The 18,104-nt window shown below is 38.5% G+C and overlaps 2 protein-coding genes and 1 long non-coding RNA gene across 3 annotated transcripts; all 3 read right to left on the bottom strand.

The window, feature by feature from the left end:
* Positions 1–370: 370 nt before the first annotated feature.
* On the bottom strand, positions 371–5,060 carry LOC127933351 (adhesion G protein-coupled receptor G3-like). Its single transcript, XM_052530293.1, has 6 exons — positions 4,998–5,060; positions 4,883–4,919; positions 4,682–4,782; positions 1,905–2,032; positions 1,551–1,816; positions 371–483 (listed from the first exon to the last, which is right to left on the bottom strand). The coding sequence occupies exons 1-6, from the start codon at positions 5,058–5,060 to the stop codon at positions 371–373; spliced, it is 708 nt and encodes a 235-aa protein (XP_052386253.1).
* Positions 5,061–11,116: 6,056 nt separating this feature from the next.
* On the bottom strand, positions 11,117–15,973 carry LOC127933144 (adhesion G-protein coupled receptor G2-like). The gene is made up of 5 exons (XM_052529894.1): positions 15,872–15,973; positions 15,522–15,787; positions 15,255–15,345; positions 14,883–15,166; positions 11,117–11,749 (listed from the first exon to the last, which is right to left on the bottom strand). Exons 1-5 carry the CDS (start codon positions 15,913–15,915, stop codon positions 11,613–11,615), a joined length of 822 nt encoding a protein of 273 aa, XP_052385854.1. The 5' UTR covers positions 15,916–15,973; the 3' UTR covers positions 11,117–11,612.
* A 518-nt stretch (positions 15,974–16,491) lies between these two features.
* LOC127933147 (uncharacterized) lies at positions 16,492–16,985 on the bottom strand. The gene is made up of 3 exons (XR_008147445.1): positions 16,876–16,985; positions 16,754–16,790; positions 16,492–16,570 (listed from the first exon to the last, which is right to left on the bottom strand). It is a non-coding gene; the product is annotated as an uncharacterized LOC127933147 (long non-coding RNA).
* Positions 16,986–18,104: the final 1,119 nt, after the last annotated feature.

Raw genomic sequence — 18,104 nt, forward strand, 5'->3', positions numbered from 1 at the left:
AGTGGGGCGGGGCAGAGGGCCGTGGCAACGAGGAGCAAGGCTGGTGGAGTGATTGGAGATGAGCGACACCTGTTCGACCCACCAGTCTCGAGTCCCACAGAGGAGATGGAAGGATATAAAACTGGAGCGACAAGAGTGAAGGACGAGAGAGGGTTTTTATTTTGAATTATTAAAGTTTCATTGTATTGTCCACTGGTTCCCGCCTCCTTCTTCCCGATGATTTCGAAGGTTATAGTATTACAGTGGTGCCGAAGCCTGGGAGAAGGAGGGACACGCTGTTGAAGATCCCTTGCCGCTGTGGTGAATCCGCGGTGCCATCGAGCTGGCGCGGAAGTGTGCCGCCATGGACGCTCGAGGCGGAGGGCTGGAGTTAGTTGCCGGGGATGGGCGAGCTTGCTGCCAGCCGCCCGCGATGTGGAGGCGTGGCTACCGTCCGTGAGGGAGCGGAGGAGTTGGCGCCGTTTGCCAGGGGGCCGGAGCCTGCTGCCTCCGTGAAGGAATCCGGAGGAGCAAGGAACAGGGGACTCCTGCCGGCTGCCCAAAACCGGAGGAGCCGTCGCCGTCCACTGGGCGGCGGAGGAGTGTCGTGCCGTCCGCCGAGGGCCGTCCAGTGCCACCGTCAGGCACCGCGGAGGAGATCACCCAGCTGGTGGAGGGCCGAGCAGCAGTGCGTCTGGGAACCGGAATTTGTTTTTTTTTCTCCTGTCTCCCCTCTCTCGTCTCTGTCGCTCCTCCCTCCATCTCCTTTTCCCTCGCCTCGTCTGTCCTACCCCCAGGTTCCCGCAGGAGGGGAGCGCAGTCTCGAGGGTACCCCCCGGCCAGCGAGGGGCAATGGGGGTATGTGACAAGTGGGGCGGGGCCGAGGGCCGTGGGAACGACGGGCGAGGCCGGTGGAGTGATTGGAGATGAGCGACACCTGCTTGACCCACCGGTCTCGAGTCCCACGGAGAAGATGGAAGGATCCCGCCTCCTTCATCCCGTGATCATGGAGTTATATCATTACAATTGTCATTTTGCATTATTGACACACTGTTTTCCTAATGAATGTTGTTCAGTTGCTTTGACGCAATGTATTTTGTTTAAAGCGCTATATAAATAAATGTGACTTGACTTGACTTGACTTTGCACAACGATGAATTTAAATTATCTTTTCAGAGTAATTTCTCCAAATTTGATGTGGAATTAATTAGATAAAAAAATTTAATCGCTTACCAGGCCTAAAAAAATATACAGACATATTTACCAAAAAACGAAATGACAAAACTTCCTCAAAAAAACAAATTAAACTGATTCAAAATATCAATGAAAACTATTAGTATCTTAATGATACTAAAATAAGTGTTCAGATGCTCTTAAAGGAACAGCTCAAGAAAAGGACAAAACACCATAAAATTATCATGACAGTAGTTTAATATATTTTCTACTCATGTGCAATATATTTTCTTTTTAGTGGAACCTGATGGTTGGAAAAGGTTTATATATATATATATAGAGAGAGAGAGAGAGAGAGAGAGAGAGAGAGAGAGAGATGTTTTGTTGCTGTAACTGACCCCAGCCCAACACGGTGATCTTCCTCATGTAGTTTGTGATGGAGACGTTCTGTCTGATGAGCCATAAGTACATATGAAGAGCTTGAATGAAGAACCAGGTGAATGAGGCCAGCATGGAGTAATGCAGGAGCAGCGCTATGAAGACACACGCAGCGTTGTCTCCTGTGTTAGCGATGCTCTCGTTTGACAAAAATGAGGCATTCAGTAGAGACAAAGCCACAAACATGTTCATCAGGATCTTCGTGGCCTGATTTGATTTGGCTTTCCTATTAAAACATAATAATAATAAAAAACTGTGTAACCCTGGTAACTTTTTAAAGCAAATAAAATGAAGTAGAAGTTAAGATATTCTACCGTAGCAGGAAATGCATGAATAAAGCAATGGCCATAAAAAACATGGAGATGCCGCAGCCGATAGAAGTGATTAAAGTCAGTGATTCCAGATCCGGCACTGGGTCGATGCTTACATCTGACTGAGGGATCTGAGAAAATACAACAAAACACATCATTGGGAGGAATTTAAAACCAGTTGCTCTTTGTTAGCAAGAATCAGATCTTGTCAGTGGTGGACGAAGTACACAAATCAAGTACTTGAGTAAAAGTACAGATACGAATAATAAAATATTACTCCAGTAAAAGTAAAAGTACTCCTTTTTAAATTTTACTCAAGTGAAAGTACAAAAGTAATCAATTTTGTATGTACTTAAGTAAAAAAGTACTGAAAGATAGATGTTTGCAATTTTATATAGGCTAATTTAATTTTATATTAGCACTTTTTTTTTTTATATAATCCTATGCTCAAAATACCTGGGATTTTTTTCCAAAATAACCACTATATGGAGTCAAGATATATTTTTGTTGTTGATATGGACTACGCTGATGAGAGTGATGTTCACTGTGAAGCTTACACTGTGATGAACCTGAGAGAAAACTGATCTTCACCCGTAAGAAAAAAGTATTTTAAAGTTTGTGGTTTTACAGAACACCACTGTTTTATATGACATGATAATAAGGCCTGAAGTTAGGAAGAACATCTTAAGGAAAATATAATTATATTTTCTTAATGATTTTTTTCCTTCTCAAACCTTGTCTGTGGTGTAAAAACACCCCTGGCCAAACGGGGTGCATCTCTTCCCCTCTTTGATAATTACTGTAGTTACCATGTTCTGAACATCACATCCTTTCTTTTCTCCCCAGATGTAATCTATATATCTATATCTATATCTATATCTATCTATCTATCTATCTATCTATCTATCTATCTATCTATATATATCTATCTATCTATATATATATATATATATATATATATCTATCTATATATATATATATATATATATATATATATATATATATATATCTATATATATATATATATATATAAATATTTGGACATTATTTATAAAAATTACCTCAAGTTAGCACCAGCAAGCCTGCTAGACATTTAGCATCAGCTACAATATTTACTTATTTTCAGTACCGTTCTGAATAAACTGAATAAAATTCATGTCTGTCTAACGTTACTCGTCTAAAAAAAAAAGCCTCAAGTTCAAATATTCATTTTTCACCAATTAACTGTTTGACAAACACTTCCTGCTTCGAGATCTGAATTTAAAAAAAAAAAATCAAACATGCTCCGAAGTGCCGATCGGTATCAACCGAGTCGCGAACATGCTCCGAAGTGCCGATCGGTATCAACCGAGTCGCGAACATGCTCCGAAGTGCCGATCGGTATCAACCGAGTCGCGAACATGCTCCGAAGTCCCGATCTGAATCAACCGAGTCGCGAAAATGCTCCGAAGTCCAGAAGTCCCGATCTGAATCAACCGAGTCGCGAAAATGCTCCGAAGTCCAGAAGTCCCGATCTGAATCAACCGAGTCGCGAAAATGCTCCGAAGTCCAGAAGTCCCGATCTGAATCAACCGAGTCGCGAACAGGCTCCGAAGTCCTGATCTGAATCAACCGAGTCGCGAACATGCTCCGAAGTGCCGATCTGAATCAACCGAGTCGCGAACATGCTCCGAAGTCCAGAAGTCCCGATCTGAATCAACAGAGTCGCGAACAGGCTCCGAAGTGCCGATCTGAAAACTTCGACCAAAGAATGTAAAAAATAATTCTATTTCTCTAATAACTCTAACTCTACAACTCTATGAAAGACTCAGATCACGTATCTAAAAATAAATCGCTATAGTAAAAGAGAGAGGAGTGAAGTTTCCTACCGCTCTGCTGTGTTTGGTCCTCAAGCGCGTCTGACGCTCCGCAGCGCGTCTCCGCCCCTCACAGGCGCGTTTACAGCGCTAAATTAATCATCTTTGCTAATTATTATACATTTACTTCATTGTCAGCTTCAGGTACTTCATTTATTATTGTTCAATGGACTGTTTGAAACAAAAAAAGGTTGTATTTCAGTAATAATTCTAAATTATCAAAATAAAAAATATAAAATAAATAATAAAAAAATATGATTTTCAGTTACAATAATTAATCCTAAATTCCGACATTAATAACTTACTTTTAGCAACATCAGACGCACCCGCTCACAAGATCTGCCGGTTCTTACTGACTCGCACTAAACGGTTCATTTGAATCAGTGAGTGGTCGACTCCAGAACAGCTGCAATCGGATCATTCTAATTCGTAAACGAATCGTTTGGTGCGATTCGCGATCCGATTTAAAGGCTTATTTTGAAAAGACTCAGTTCGTTCATGATGAATCAGACGCCGCTTCTGCGTGTCGGAGCACGTGATATTTTATAGGGAGTAACGATATGATTTTTGAAATGTAGTGAAGTTAAAAGTACGATCTTATGCTTTGGAATGTAGTGAAGTAAAAGTAAAAGTTACTCAAAATAAAACTACTTCAGTAAAGTACAGATACTTGAAAAATGTACTTAAGTACAGTAACGAAGTAAAGCTACTCCGTTACTGTCCACCACTGGATCTTGTTAGCAAATTAAAACATATATATATTTTGTCATCTTTTATGTGTTCACTAGCATATGTGTCCACATATATACGTGGCCTAAAATACTCTGATATTGTTTTAATTGTTTTTTTTTTTTTTTTTTTTTTTTTTTTTATTAAATATGAATTATGAAAGTGTAAGTTCTTATTCTCTGAGAAGTTTCTCACCATCAGCACTGCAAAGAAGGTCAGATGTGAGCAGGAGCACTTTATGGTGTTGCTGTCGATTGTTTCTGTCACACAGCCGAACGTCGTCCAATTAAGTTCTCCTTCAAAGAAAAGATAGTGTTGAATGAAATTTGTAATACAAATTATATAAAATTGTGTTTGTTGATAGGAACTGATCAATACAGTCATAAATGAACGTACCTTTGCCATCCCAAGAAACACAGGACTCATTACTGACCTGTGAGAACATGTTTATTTTTTACATTGCTTTCTCAGTGTAATATTTGTAAAATAATTTTTGCAGCAAAACCGTTACCTTATCCTTATGTTCAAAGGTCATGTCAATAGTGCTGGTAAGGTTGTGTATATTAGCCCCCATCGTTACTCCATAAACCTCATTGTTCAAAATACTGTAATTTTGAGTTGCATTCTAAATTTGAATGCAAGATCAGAGCGATCATTAATCAAATATAAATATGTGAATACAGTAGATCAAGAAACATTTGTCCAAACAACAGTTCACCCAAAATGTCTGCTATTATATTTTCAGTAGAACGTGACTTCACAAAGGGTCACAAAGAGGATAAAACAATCCCAAAGAAGCATCTTAACAGTACTGGATATGACATGTTCAACTGTTCTTAGGTCATATGACAGATTTGTGTCACAGCGCTGTGTGTAAATTTATTTCATGGAACATAATGACAAAATTACACATTTTCAGTTAACATTCCTGTAAACTTTCCTTAATGTCCAAATGTTGAATATTAAAATTTTGTGAGTACCGTATTTCTCATGTTTTTAAATGGTAGAATCCCAACAAAAGCTGCTCCATTGTTTTCCCGTCGTGATTTATTAAAGGCTTCACTGGAAATCTTCACAAACCAGGGAAAACCAGCCTTCAGGACACTTTGACAATCAAAAACCTGTGTAAAAACAGTAATTAGCGTGATAAACGAGGATTCATATCATGTTTAAATGCTTTTGAATTCTTACATTAATTGTGTCCTCTTTTGAAGAGTAACATATGTCTTTGGTTTCTGTGTTCTTGTCTTGTACATGAAGAAGACCCACAACATCCTCCAAGACAATTGCAGCTTTGCTTGTGTTGCTTCTTTCCATCTCTTCTATTTTAGACTTCAGATCGTTCAAGATGTCTCTATAAAATATATTAAATTACATGGAAGTCTGTAGCTGTTTTTAGACTTTATAACCACTGGTAAAACATACACTTACGATGCTTTTGAGGGATTAGTATGTCCATCCTTGTCTCTTGGTTTTGTAGTTATATTGAAGATTGGTCTGTCCTCGCAGGACACACACTCCCAGTCACTATTCCCGTTTTGACTCAGAATGTATTTGCTTCTTTCATTCTCTTCAGCAGAGAGAAATAAACAAGCGATGGATTTTATTTATATATTTTTGCTTTTGAAAAAAAAAAGAAAAAGAGTATATATATATATATATATATATATATATATATATATATATATATATATATATATATTTAATATATATATAGTTTTATTTATTTTTTGAAAACTTTGAAATGTATTTTAATTTCAGCATTATGTTTAGAGATGCATATTATCACAGTTCACATAAGTGTTGTCACAATACCAACATTTTGACTTCAATATGATACCTGACTAAAATATCTTGTTAATATTACTGAACCGATACCATGACAAGAATTTAAAGAAAGAAAGAAGGAAACCTCTTGATCGTCGTTCCTGTCCATCATTTTGATAATTTCCTTCCCCTTAAAAAAATAAAACAATCACATGCCAGTGACACCACAACACAAATTTGTGAGAAAGCCCTAACCATGCCCCCTAGTGGCACGTAGCATGCTCAGCTCCGTTAGAAGCGGACATTTTGACTTGACAGCAGCAGGCTACAAATCAGCCTGGCTGGACAGTTGTTTATGTTTTTACCATGTGTAAATGATTACGGACCACATTTGTGTGAAGTAACATATTCAACCAGTCTATGATTAAAAGAGTTAAATTGGGATCCTTTCTCCTGTTTCTCTAACCGGAAACACACACCATCATCTTGGCTCCCCTACACATGAACCCACTGAGCGTCCCATACGCTCGTATATGGTCCTTCGAGCCGGATGTGCATCAAGATGGATCCTGAACCTCCCAAATCAACTGAGCCTTTCATCCAGCCTAGTCCTCCAAGAGAGAGACACCTTCCTGCCCATATTGCTGATTATGACATCCAGCTCCCACCTAACCTACATCCGGAGCCACCTCCTGCTGATATGACTTCGCAGAGACCATCTAGACCATCAAGACATGCACCAGACATGGACTCTCTGATCTTCAAGCTGCCCTGTTTGGAGGAAAGGCTAAATACTCTGGACTTGGAAGAACTTCAACAACAGATTGAAGAGGACGCCATTATAGATAAGGAGTGTGAGAGACTAGATGCTCAGGCTAGAGAAGCGCAGTATAGACAGGAACAAGCCACTAAAGCTAGAGAGTTACTATCTATGCAGGTAGAAAGCCGCCGACGTCTCAAAAAGGTCCAAAATGAGCTTGAGGTTGATAAATATGTTTGCATACTTCTTAAACAGGAATCCCAAGATGTTACTGTCGCTGCTTCACAGTCCAGCTTAGCTGTTGATCCTCTGTCTGAGATAAGCACTCGACAATTTAGTGTCACGTACGGGAACATAGAAAACGGAAGATCCAAGTGCGGTGTGAGATTTATTGGGGTAATCCAAATCAGAGTCAAAAACAAACCGGGTTCGTAACAGAACATCAGTCCAACATCAATCCACGAGTAACCAGCTCTGTTCAGCTTTTCCGTGTCTTGTGTTTGGATGCTTTAATGTTTAAATCGACAAGCGGTACGGCTTAAAAACACGTGAAAAATATAAGCTTTCATGAAGATGCGCAGCAGTGGTCCGTCAACTGTCCTGACTATGTTTTTAGGCTGTCCTCAGCATATCAGTTATATAAAATATCAAGGTGAAAGTCATCATAGCTCGCTTAGTATAGACCCAGCTCTCAACCAAACTTTGAGAATAAATTAAAAAAAAATTTTATCGCCCGATAAGTGTCTCATGTTAACGCCGATAACGGCCCACCACTATGTATATATATATATATATATATAAATATAAAAATAAAATGTAATAGTAAAAAATTATATTGTTAGAAAATATTTCTATTTTGAATAAACACAAGTTTTCATTCATCAATAAATCCTGAAAAAAGCATCACATATTTCCCCCCAAAATCCAAAAATGTCATATTTAAAATTTGTATTTGCATGCATGTGAGCCTATGATCAAACAAACTGTTTATATTTATGTTTGTATATGATAGTTTTATCAATTTCTCCAAATTAAAAATTGATTCCTATAAATTCCCATAAATTCCTGGTAAGTTTCAAATTTCAAATTGTCCACCTCTTTGCAGCCTTAGCTGTGCTGATATCTAGGCCAGTGAGCACGCAGGAAGCTGAAGCAGAGCGCTGCACAAACACTGTCCTTCTGTCTGTAGCATGTCGATGCAACACACTGCTCTTATTAAAACGCTGTCATTACTGGGTTCGAATCCACTGTGAGACACCAATGTGTCACTTAACCCCTAGTTGCTCCAGAGGCGTGTGACCTCTGACATATATAGCAATTGTAAGTCACTTTGGATAAAAGCGTCAGCTAAATGAATAAATGTAAATGTATTAATGTACCTGTACTAGTAAAGTGAGGAATCGTACCATTTTTAAAAGCGGGGTATTAGGGCTGTCAAAATAGCTGAAAAACTAATTTCAAATTTGGTACTTAAAGTGAAAGTGACGAGACATTCAGCCAAGTATGGTGACCCATACTCAGAATTTGTGCTCTGCATTTAACCCATGCAAAGTGCACACACACAGAGCAGTGAACACACACACACACACACTGTGAGCACACACCCGGAGCAGTGGGCAGCCATTTATGCTGCGGCGCCCGGGGAGCAGTTGGGGGTTCGATGCCTTGCTCAAGGGCACCTAAGTCGTGGTATTGAAGGTGGAGAGAGAACTGTACATGCACTCCCCCCACACACAATTCCGTCCGGCCCGAGACTCGAACTCACAACCTTTCAATTGTGAGTCAGACTCTCTAACCATTAGGCCACGACTTTCCCAAAGGGTTGCTATTATTCTCTTTTGCAAAGTCTTAATTTTGTTTAAGGAAAACACATTATTTTTCACATATTTTATATTATTACAACACTTCACTCCCCGGCCTGGCATGAATGGCTGAAATAGTTACTGTATCAAATGAAGGCCCACCTCCTGCATTACACAATGCACTATTATCTTTGAGGGGAATTTTTTTATTGTGTCAAATTATTGTAATCTAACCTAGTTTACTGAGGCCCTAGTTGAGCATAAATTAAGCATAAATCGTAAGACACAGACTTACCATTACATGTAGATAATTTGTATGTGGCATCCTTACAAATCACTCCAGGATCAACAGCAGGGATTTCCTTACAATCTCAAGAGACCATGAGGACACATAACACAACATGATTCTCAAATCATACAGTATATGAAGTCAAAGCAATAAAACATCTTATCTGCTCCTTTCACTAAATATCACAGCAAAATAGCACAGAAAACTGCTTTGTAATCAGTGTTGACTTTTGAAAATTTTAATTAACTATTTTATGTTGAATTTTCTTTTTGTCCCTGTATACTTTATCTTGTAAGTTTACTCTTTACTCTTACACGACTGCTTCAGATTTGCACTTGCCCTGTTAAACAAGGTTGTCCTGCACTGATTGAACACACAAGCAAACACAACACCACTAAAGTAGACAGACTCTTACCTGTCTGTAGGCATATCAGTTTGAGGTCCTTGATTTTATTTGTTTGGCAATTCACAAGGTAACCTAAAGTGGATCATGCAGAAGGTCAGAGATTATTAATTATCATTAATATCAAAACTTTTAAAAAAATTGTAACTAATAATTTATCATCTAAAATATTTCGGAATTATTCGAAAAACTAAAATTGTTGTACCATGATACCTGCTCTTCCAAACTCAGAAACTGATTGCAGTCTTTACATGACAATTAACATACAGTTTTGCATTTTGCTTCAAAAACAATGAAACACACACCCACACACACACACCGTTCAACACTAATGCTGCTTCTGTTTATATGATGACACTCACCTACTGTAATCAGATCTTGCAAACAGTTGCATTTATCTGTCATAAAATATATTTTGTTTTCTTCAACCATCTCATTTGTTGTGACATAATTCTGCCCACGATTTGTTATGTTGAAACTGTATGTTCTGCATCGTCCTGAAAACACAGAGACCATTTATATGTCAATAAATAAAATATATAAAATAAAAAGGTATGTGAGAGCAATTTAGAAATTTAATTATTGATTTACCATTAGAAGAGATGTTTAGTTTGACATTCATTTTTTCAAAATTATTTTTATCGTCATAAGATAGACATGTCAGATTTATAGCTGAAAACAAAACAACAACAACAACAACAAAACAGAAATGAACTCAATGAGTTTGTCCGTCATCACAAGTGCTTTCAGATAATAACTATACAGTACCACACAGTCATGTTAGCAGTATATTTCACATCTACCTGGATCTTTTGAGCTACTGCTGTTCCAGAAACACTGATCTGATGAATCGACTTGGATGTTGACTTTCGCTTTTTCTGGTTTAGCTGAACAAAGAAAGACAACATTTAAGGTTAATATGTAAAAATGTATGATATAAAACACTGTTTTAAATGTCAAAATTTAGATGCCCACAGCAATTAATCTGTTTTACAATTTTTTTTTTTTTTTTACTTGTTTTCTAATAGGCATCAAACAACATATTCATTGACATTAATTTCTTGTTAATGAAAGCATTTTCTAAAGCAACATACTTATCTGGTATGTAGAACAGCAAATGATCATCAGAAACAACAAATTCTGCTTTTGTCCAGACATGATTCCCAGAGACAGTGACCTGTTAGAGACACACACGTGTTTAATTAAGTTCTCTTCAGGCAAAGCTGATAAATCTTTAATACTTTTCTTATATTACATTCATGAGCTGAAGTCCACAGTCCAAGAGTTGAGAGAGTCTGATGCGTGCACATATGAAGATGTTTGATTATGAGCCGAAGAACACTGACATACAGTTCATTTGATAACATGCAAATCATGTTTATTTGGGCTTTAACTGAGAATCTCATTATCTGCTTACATTCAGATCCAGTTTATCAAGTCACCTTTGTTCACAGAGAACTATATATATAGAATTTTTTTTTTTTTTAATAATTGTAAAAACTGTTTGAAGAAGCTAATGAAAATGGATTTCTGACAGGATTGTAAGTGACATTTGCTTTGATATTTTGTGACCTGATGAATTACATCCATCTATTTAAAAGTGTAACTAAAGTGAATAAATGACTTTGCAGTCAGTCCATCATGATTAATACAATTATATTTTATTAGCGTCATTAGAAACACATACTGAGAAATATAACAGAGAATCATAAGTAACATAAAACTGATGGATTCACTGATTATGACTGTATTTGTTGTGTTTCCCAGTGTGTGTGGATTTTACCAAGCTGCTTCATGAAATGATAATGCAAATATCTGAATCCACAAGCGTGCACACATTACTGTCATCCTGAAGATGTAAATTTGTTTTCTAAATAAGGTTGAGTGTTGAGTCACTCTGACACACACGTGATCACACATGATGATTATAATGCTCAATAATACAGTAATATCACATCATATCAGAGATTTGAATGCACAATAAAATAAAAAAGGTTTTTAGTAACAACAGATATTTTTCATTTGTTTTGAGTGATTTCAGTAAAATGTAACTTTTTTAGGGTCATTTTAGGCTAAGAGAAAGAAAGCGTTCAGTCTTAATTATGCTAGTGATAAATATTGTCTACAGCATTAATGCTGGATTGAGTGATGGTTGTGTTGGAGTCTGTGTTTTCTGGATCATCAGAGAAGCTACCCGCGACGTCATTGTGAATGTGGTAGTAATACAGGAAGAGAAAAAACCCTGAAAACAAGATCAGAGAAACTTATTTCAACTAATGCAAATACATTTCAGATATGATTAAAGTGCCCCTATTATGCCATTTCCAAAATTGCCTTTCATGCAGTGTGTAATGTAGCTGTATAATGTAAAAGATCTGCAAAGTTGTAAAGCTGAAAGTGCATGATAAATAAAGTTATTGTCTCCCAAAATAAAGAATTGACAACTTGACTCCGCCCACAAACACGTCATTAACTGATAACTGCTTCTCTAATCTCAGGGAGTTCAATGCGGGATTCACCAAACGCTTGCTGCTGAAAGATGAATCAGTACCCAGTTTATTTGGATCAGCAGAGTCTACTATTGGAACTATTGGACTATTGGAAACTGGTGTATAGTTTCTGACACTGCTGTACATAGACCAATCACAACAGACTAGGCCATCTGACCAATCAGAGCAGAGCAGGCTCATGAAAGGGAGGAGTTTAGATAGACTGAATCTTAGAACTGCTTCAAATTATTTGTTTGAGAATCACTGGAAAATTAGCTGATATTTAAGTATATTTTGAGAAAACCTATGCAATTTTTTTTTACCTTGCATTAATCCTATTGTAGGAGACTCCAAAACAATATTAGGAACTGTGAAAATTGTCGGGTCTCAGGACTAATCACCTGCCTTTTGGGGTTGTGTGTGTGTGTGTGTGTGTGTTTGGATGGTTTGACAGCTCACCGCGTCTGTCTGTTGGATTTGAGTTTCCCCCCGCCCTCCTTGTTTCTCCGTTGTTAACCTGAGGTTACTATTAACATGACATTACTATTAAGAACAGGTGCCCCCTACATTTAATGTCTTCTGCTTTTGAATTATTGCAGGGAGCTTGAGTCTTCACCAAGTTAAAACCTGCGCAATGCCTACCACTTGGTGCGCATTCGGGAGGGGGATGAGTGGAAGACAGCGTTTAACTTCGGGACACTACGAGTACTTGGTTCTTCCATTTGGTCTTACCAATGCTCCAGCTGTTTTCCAGGGACTCGTCAACAGCGTGTTGGGTGAAATGATCAATCAATTTGTCTTTGTGTATTTGGATGATATCTTGATTTTCTCCCCTTCTCTCCAATTACACACCCAGCATGTCAGACGTGTTCTCCAGTCGTTGCTAGAAAACCAGTTGTTTGTCAAGGTGGAGAAGTGTGAATTCCACGCTGAGTCTGTTGCTTTCCTTGGCCACATTATTTCTACGGGAGGGATCAAGCCTGATCCCGCTAAGATAGAAGCTGTCGCCCTGTGGCCAGTCCCTGATTCCCGTAAGGCTCTGCAGCGTTTTCTGGGTTTTCCCAACTTCTACCGGCGATACATCAGGAATTTTGGTCAGATCGCTGCACCGCTCACAGCCTTAACCTCCACTAAGGTGTCCTTCAGATGGAACCGGGAGGCGCAGGTAGACTTTGACATTTTAAAGTCCCGTTTTGTCTCTGCACCTGTTCTGTTGGTTCCAGATCCTGAGGCCCAGTTCATTGTTGAGTTTGATGCTTCGAATGTTTGGGGTTAGCGCAGTTCTATCTCAGCGTACCCTCCATGATGGGAAGCTCCACCCATGTGCGTTCTAACTACGACATCGGCAATAGAGAACTGTTGGAGGTACGACTGGCCTTGGGTGAGTGGCGTTACTGGTTGGAGGGGTCGGTGCAGCCCTTCTTGGTCTCGACGGATCACAAAACCTTGAATACATCCATTTGGCCAAGAAGCTGAGCTCGCGTCAGGCCCGTCGGGCGCTCTTCCTTGCCAGTCAAATGCCCTCCTGATAGTCTACTTAATCCTCTCCCTATCCCTTCCTGCCCTTGGTCACACATTGTGCTTGATTTTATCTCTGGGCTTCCCCCGTCGAAGGGTAACCCTGTGATTCTCACGTTGGTGGATCGCTTTTCCAAAGCAGTTCATTTTATCCCCCTGCCCAAGATGCCCTCCGCCCGGAAGACCGCCTAACTGGTGGTGGATCACATCTTCCGTCTTCACGGGTTGTCGTTGGATGTGGTTTCAGACACGTCTCCCGGTTCTGGAGGGAATTTTCTGGTGCCAGCAGCTCTCCTGGGCGGAATATGCTCATAACACCCTTCCTGTGGCTGCGTCAGGTATGTCTCCTTTTGAGTATGCTGTTGATTATAACCCACCTCTGTTCCCATCGCAGACGCAGCGGTTCCATCCGCCCTGGCTTTCGTCCAGCGCTGCCGTTGCACCTGGGAGAAAGTCAGGAGGATTTTGGTCCAAACCTCTGGCCGAACCAAGACTGCAGCCGATCGTCACTGGTCCTCTCCTCCTGCCTATGTGTGTGGTCAGCGGGTTCAGCTTTCTACCAAGGATCTGCCTCTCCGGGTTCCTTCTTGTAAGCTGGCACCCAGATTCATTGGGCCATTCCGCATCACCAAGGTGGTTAGTCCGGTGGTGATCAGGCTCAAATTTCCTCCTACTCTTGGTCGGGTTCACCCGGTGTTTCATGTTTCCAGGGTCAAGCCGGTGTTCTCTTTCCCCCTTAATCCTGCTTGTAGTCGCCGCAACCCCCCACTCCTTCGTCTTGTGGATGCATCTCCTACCTGTATGGTTAAGAGATTACTCGATGAGCGGCGCCGCGGCAGGGGGTTTCAGTATCTTGTGGACTTTTCTCATGAGCGCAGAAGCTTCCAGTTGTCATTCCTCCGGTGTCGGCTGTCAAACGAGCTATACTGTGGAACGTTACTCATCCGCTTTGACTCATCTGCTTGGACTTCTCATTCCCTCACTCGGGTGCCGGCATTCCTGGACCCTACGAGCTAAACTGTGGAACGTTACTAATCTGCTCTGTCTCATCTGCTTTAATAAAGCACAGTGTAAAGCCGCAACTGAATCCAGCCTGTTTCTCCTGACAAAAATGGCATAATGGGGCACTGGAAATTCAGTTGCATAATTTTTAAACCATCCAAAAATAATCAGACTTTTGTTCAAATTAATCATTTTAGTTTAAGTACCATTATATCCTATTTTAGTAAAATAACAAAATTGTTTAAATAATTATAATAATTATTAAAAAATGTATATATATATAATAAATAATAAAAAACAAATCATTAATGAATCAATTCAAATAATAGCTGATTCTGTAGAATGATGCGTGTAATTGTTTCTCACCCTGAAATGAGTTCAGCACAGTGAATATGTAATATGAGGGAACGAGCATCGCTCCATAACTGAAGAACGCCACAGACCACGTCAGACCGAAGAGCAGGAACAAACTCAACACCATCATCAGCTGCTTTCTGAACGTCTTTCTCTTGCCATCCACAGCTTTTATGTTTCTGGCCTGAACGACTTTAGTGACGATCATGATGAAGATTCCTGTCGTGAAGATGAAAACTAAAGCATAGTAGCCGATGTTCACTATGTAGTGAATGTAAGAGTTTGTAATCCAGCACCTGTAATTAGAAGAGAATGAAGTATAATTAATAAGACAATCAGTAGACATTCAGAAATGCACATTTAAATTTAATGTACAGAACTTACATTCGTGAAATTTTTTCAGATGTTGATTTTATGATCACTGTTTTATATTCTCCTAAAGAAGCAATAGCTATGACTATTGGAGCAGGAAACACTGAAAACACACAGAGACAAGGGGTATTATAGTTAAAAACGTTAAAGTATACAACATAATAAATCTAAAATCATAAAACTATCTTTACAGTAGTTTATATGATTTGTGTGCAATATATTTTTTTGTTTTTGTATGAACTAAAATTTGGTTTTAGATGTTTTGTTGCTGTAACTGACCCCAGCCCAACACGGTGATCTTCCTCATGTAGTTTGTGATGGAGACGTTCTGTCTGATGAGCCATAAGTACATATGAAGAGCTTGAATGAAGAACCAGGTGAATGAGGCCAGCATGGAGTAATGCAGGAGCAGCGCTATGAAGACACACGCAGCGTTGTCTCCTGTGTTAGCGACGCTCTCGTTTGACAAAAACGAGGCATTCAGTAGAGACAAAGCCACAAACATGTTCATCAGGATCTTCGTCGCCTGATTTGATTTAGCTTTCCTGTTAAAACACAAAAACGACTGTGTTTGCAATCACTGCATATTTTTTACTTCAAGTAAAAAGCACTGTGTTCAGATACTCTACCGTAGCAGGAAATGCATGAATAAAGCAATGGCCAGAAAAAACATGGAGATGCCGCAGCCGATAGAAGTGATTAAAGTCAATGATTCCAGATCCGGCACTGTGTTGTTGCTTGCATCTGGTGGAGACTAAATGATTGGAGAAAACCGAACAAAACCAAGCTGGATGATTTTTTTTTTTTTTTTTTTTTTTTGAGCAAAAATTCGATTTTGTTAGGAAGATCTGTAATTTTTAAATATATGTTGATATGACAACAGATTACAATATAATCACAATGTTATTGCTGTGATTTATGTTTACAAAAGGATTCATTTTTAAGTCTGTAAAGTTCATACATAAATATTTTAGGTTTTAGATGTTGTCATAACATCAATATTATACATTTAGTCACTGTCAGTTCAGTATATTTCAGTGTCATTTAAATGTAAGGATATGTACGTTAGGTAGAACTTTAATGTAAAAATACATATGAGATCATGTGTGTTAGTTTACAACAAAATATATGCTGTTTAATAAAAAAAAATAAAAAAATATGGAAATGGGGTCTTCAGATGAAACATAAATTATTAAAGCATAAGTTCTTCTCATCTGAGAAGTTTCTCACCATCAGCACTGCAAAGAACGTCAGATGTGAGCAGGAGCACTTTATGGTGGTGTTGTCGATTTCTGTGTCACAGCCGGACGTCGTCCAATTAAGTTCTCCTTCAAATAAAAGTGAGCAATGGATTAAATTATATATATATATATATATATATATATATATATATATATATATATATATATATATATATATATATATATATATATAAAAATATTACATATATATATAATTATTATTATTATATATTATTTGAAACTGATCAATACAGTACACTTAGAATGTACCTTTGCCATTCCAAGAACTGCAGGACGGCTTATTGACCTGAAACATGTTTAATTTTTATTTTGCCTTCACATTGTCTGATCATTATAACAATATAAGTTCTGCAATAAAAAAACTTCATTACCTTATCACTACGTCTAAAGTACATGTCAATATTGTCCGTAAGGTTGGAGATATTAGCCCTCATCGTTATTCCATAAACCTCCTTGTTTAAAACTGTGTAATTTTCATTCTAAATCAGAAACCAAGAGAGCAATCATGAATCAGATATAAATGTGTATGAATATAATTGATCAAGAAACATTTGTCCAAAAGTAGAACATTTTCTAAATCATTCCATACAAGACTTAAAAGTAAAAACAACAACAAAAAAACATACAGCACCTTATTTCCCATGTTATAGAATCGTAGAACTCCAACAAATGCAGTTCCATTGTTTACAAGACGTGATTTATTTAAAGCCTCCTTGGAAATCTTTGTAGACCAGGAACTGTTTGTATTCATGTCACTTTGATTCACAACAACCTGTGAAAAGAAGTATGGCCATGAAAACTGATGAATAATTCAGTGTTTTAATGCATCTTATAATGCACTTCAGTAACTGTCTGGTTCAGCTCAGCTTCTAAATCTGCCCTCAGAAGACTACAGAGAGTAGTCCGGACTGCTGAGAGAATCATAGGTACAACCCTCCCTTCTATTAGTGAGCAAAAGTAACTCTGGATCCCTCACATCCAGCACACTCCCTCTTTGAACTGTTGCCATCTGGTCGACGCTACAGAGCACTGAGCACTAGAACGACCAGACACAGGACCAGTTTCTTCCCTCAGGCAATCCATCTTATGAACAGCTGACAATAACTGTGGAACACACTACACTATTTATATTTACACTTAAAATTTGCACATAATATACCTGTACATACATACCTGCTTATATACCTGCCATACAATTGTCAATTTGTATATTGTCATTCCTTACCTACTTATTTGTATGTCTACTATATTTTATTCGTTTATTATGTGTTTTTTGTTCTGTCGCTGTCATTCTGTTGCACTGCTGAGCTTCTATCACGAAAACAAATTCCTTGTATGTGTGAACATACCTGGTAATAAAGCTCATTCTGATTCTGATTTCTAAGTTTTACCATAGCTTGATCTGAAGAGTAGCATATGTTGATCTCTTTGGTTTCTGTGTTCTTGGCTTGAACGTGAACAAGACCAATAACATCTCCCATGACAATCGCTGCATTGCTTGTATTGTTTTTTTCCATCTCTTCCAACTTAGACCCCAGCTTGTCCAAGGCCTCTCTGCAAAATGGACTGAATCACATGATATTCTGTAATTGGTTTAAAA

The sequence above is a fragment of the Carassius gibelio genome, chromosome A17 (genome assembly GCF_023724105.1).
Source record: "Carassius gibelio isolate Cgi1373 ecotype wild population from Czech Republic chromosome A17, carGib1.2-hapl.c, whole genome shotgun sequence".
In the NCBI taxonomy this organism is placed as follows: Eukaryota; Metazoa; Chordata; class Actinopteri; order Cypriniformes; family Cyprinidae; genus Carassius; species Carassius gibelio.

What these genes read in the sequence shown, in the direction of transcription:
- LOC127933144 (XM_052529894.1), bottom strand. Translation starts at nt 15,915, where the DNA reads ATGTTTTTTCTGGCCATTGCTTTATTCATGCATTTCCTGCTACG. An exon ending in TTCATGCATTTCCTGCTACG is followed by an intron (nt 15,788 to 15,871) that starts GTAGAGTATCTG and finishes GTGTTTTAACAG; the next exon opens with GAAAGCTAAATCAAATCAGG. An exon ending in TCTGAAAAAATTTCACGAAT is followed by an intron (nt 15,167 to 15,254) that starts GTAAGTTCTGTA and finishes TTCTAATTACAG; the next exon opens with GTGCTGGATTACAAACTCTT.
- LOC127933351 (XM_052530293.1), bottom strand. Translation starts at nt 5,060, where the DNA reads ATGGGGGCTAATATACACAACCTTACCAGCACTATTGACATGACCTTT. An exon ending in TTCATGCATTTCCTGCTACG is followed by an intron (nt 1,817 to 1,904) that starts GTAGAATATCTT and finishes ATGTTTTAATAG; the next exon opens with GAAAGCCAAATCAAATCAGG. An exon ending in GATCACCGTGTTGGGCTGGG is followed by an intron (nt 484 to 1,550) that starts GTCAGTTACAGC and finishes TCACGGAGGCAG; the next exon opens with CAGGCTCCGGCCCCCTGGCA.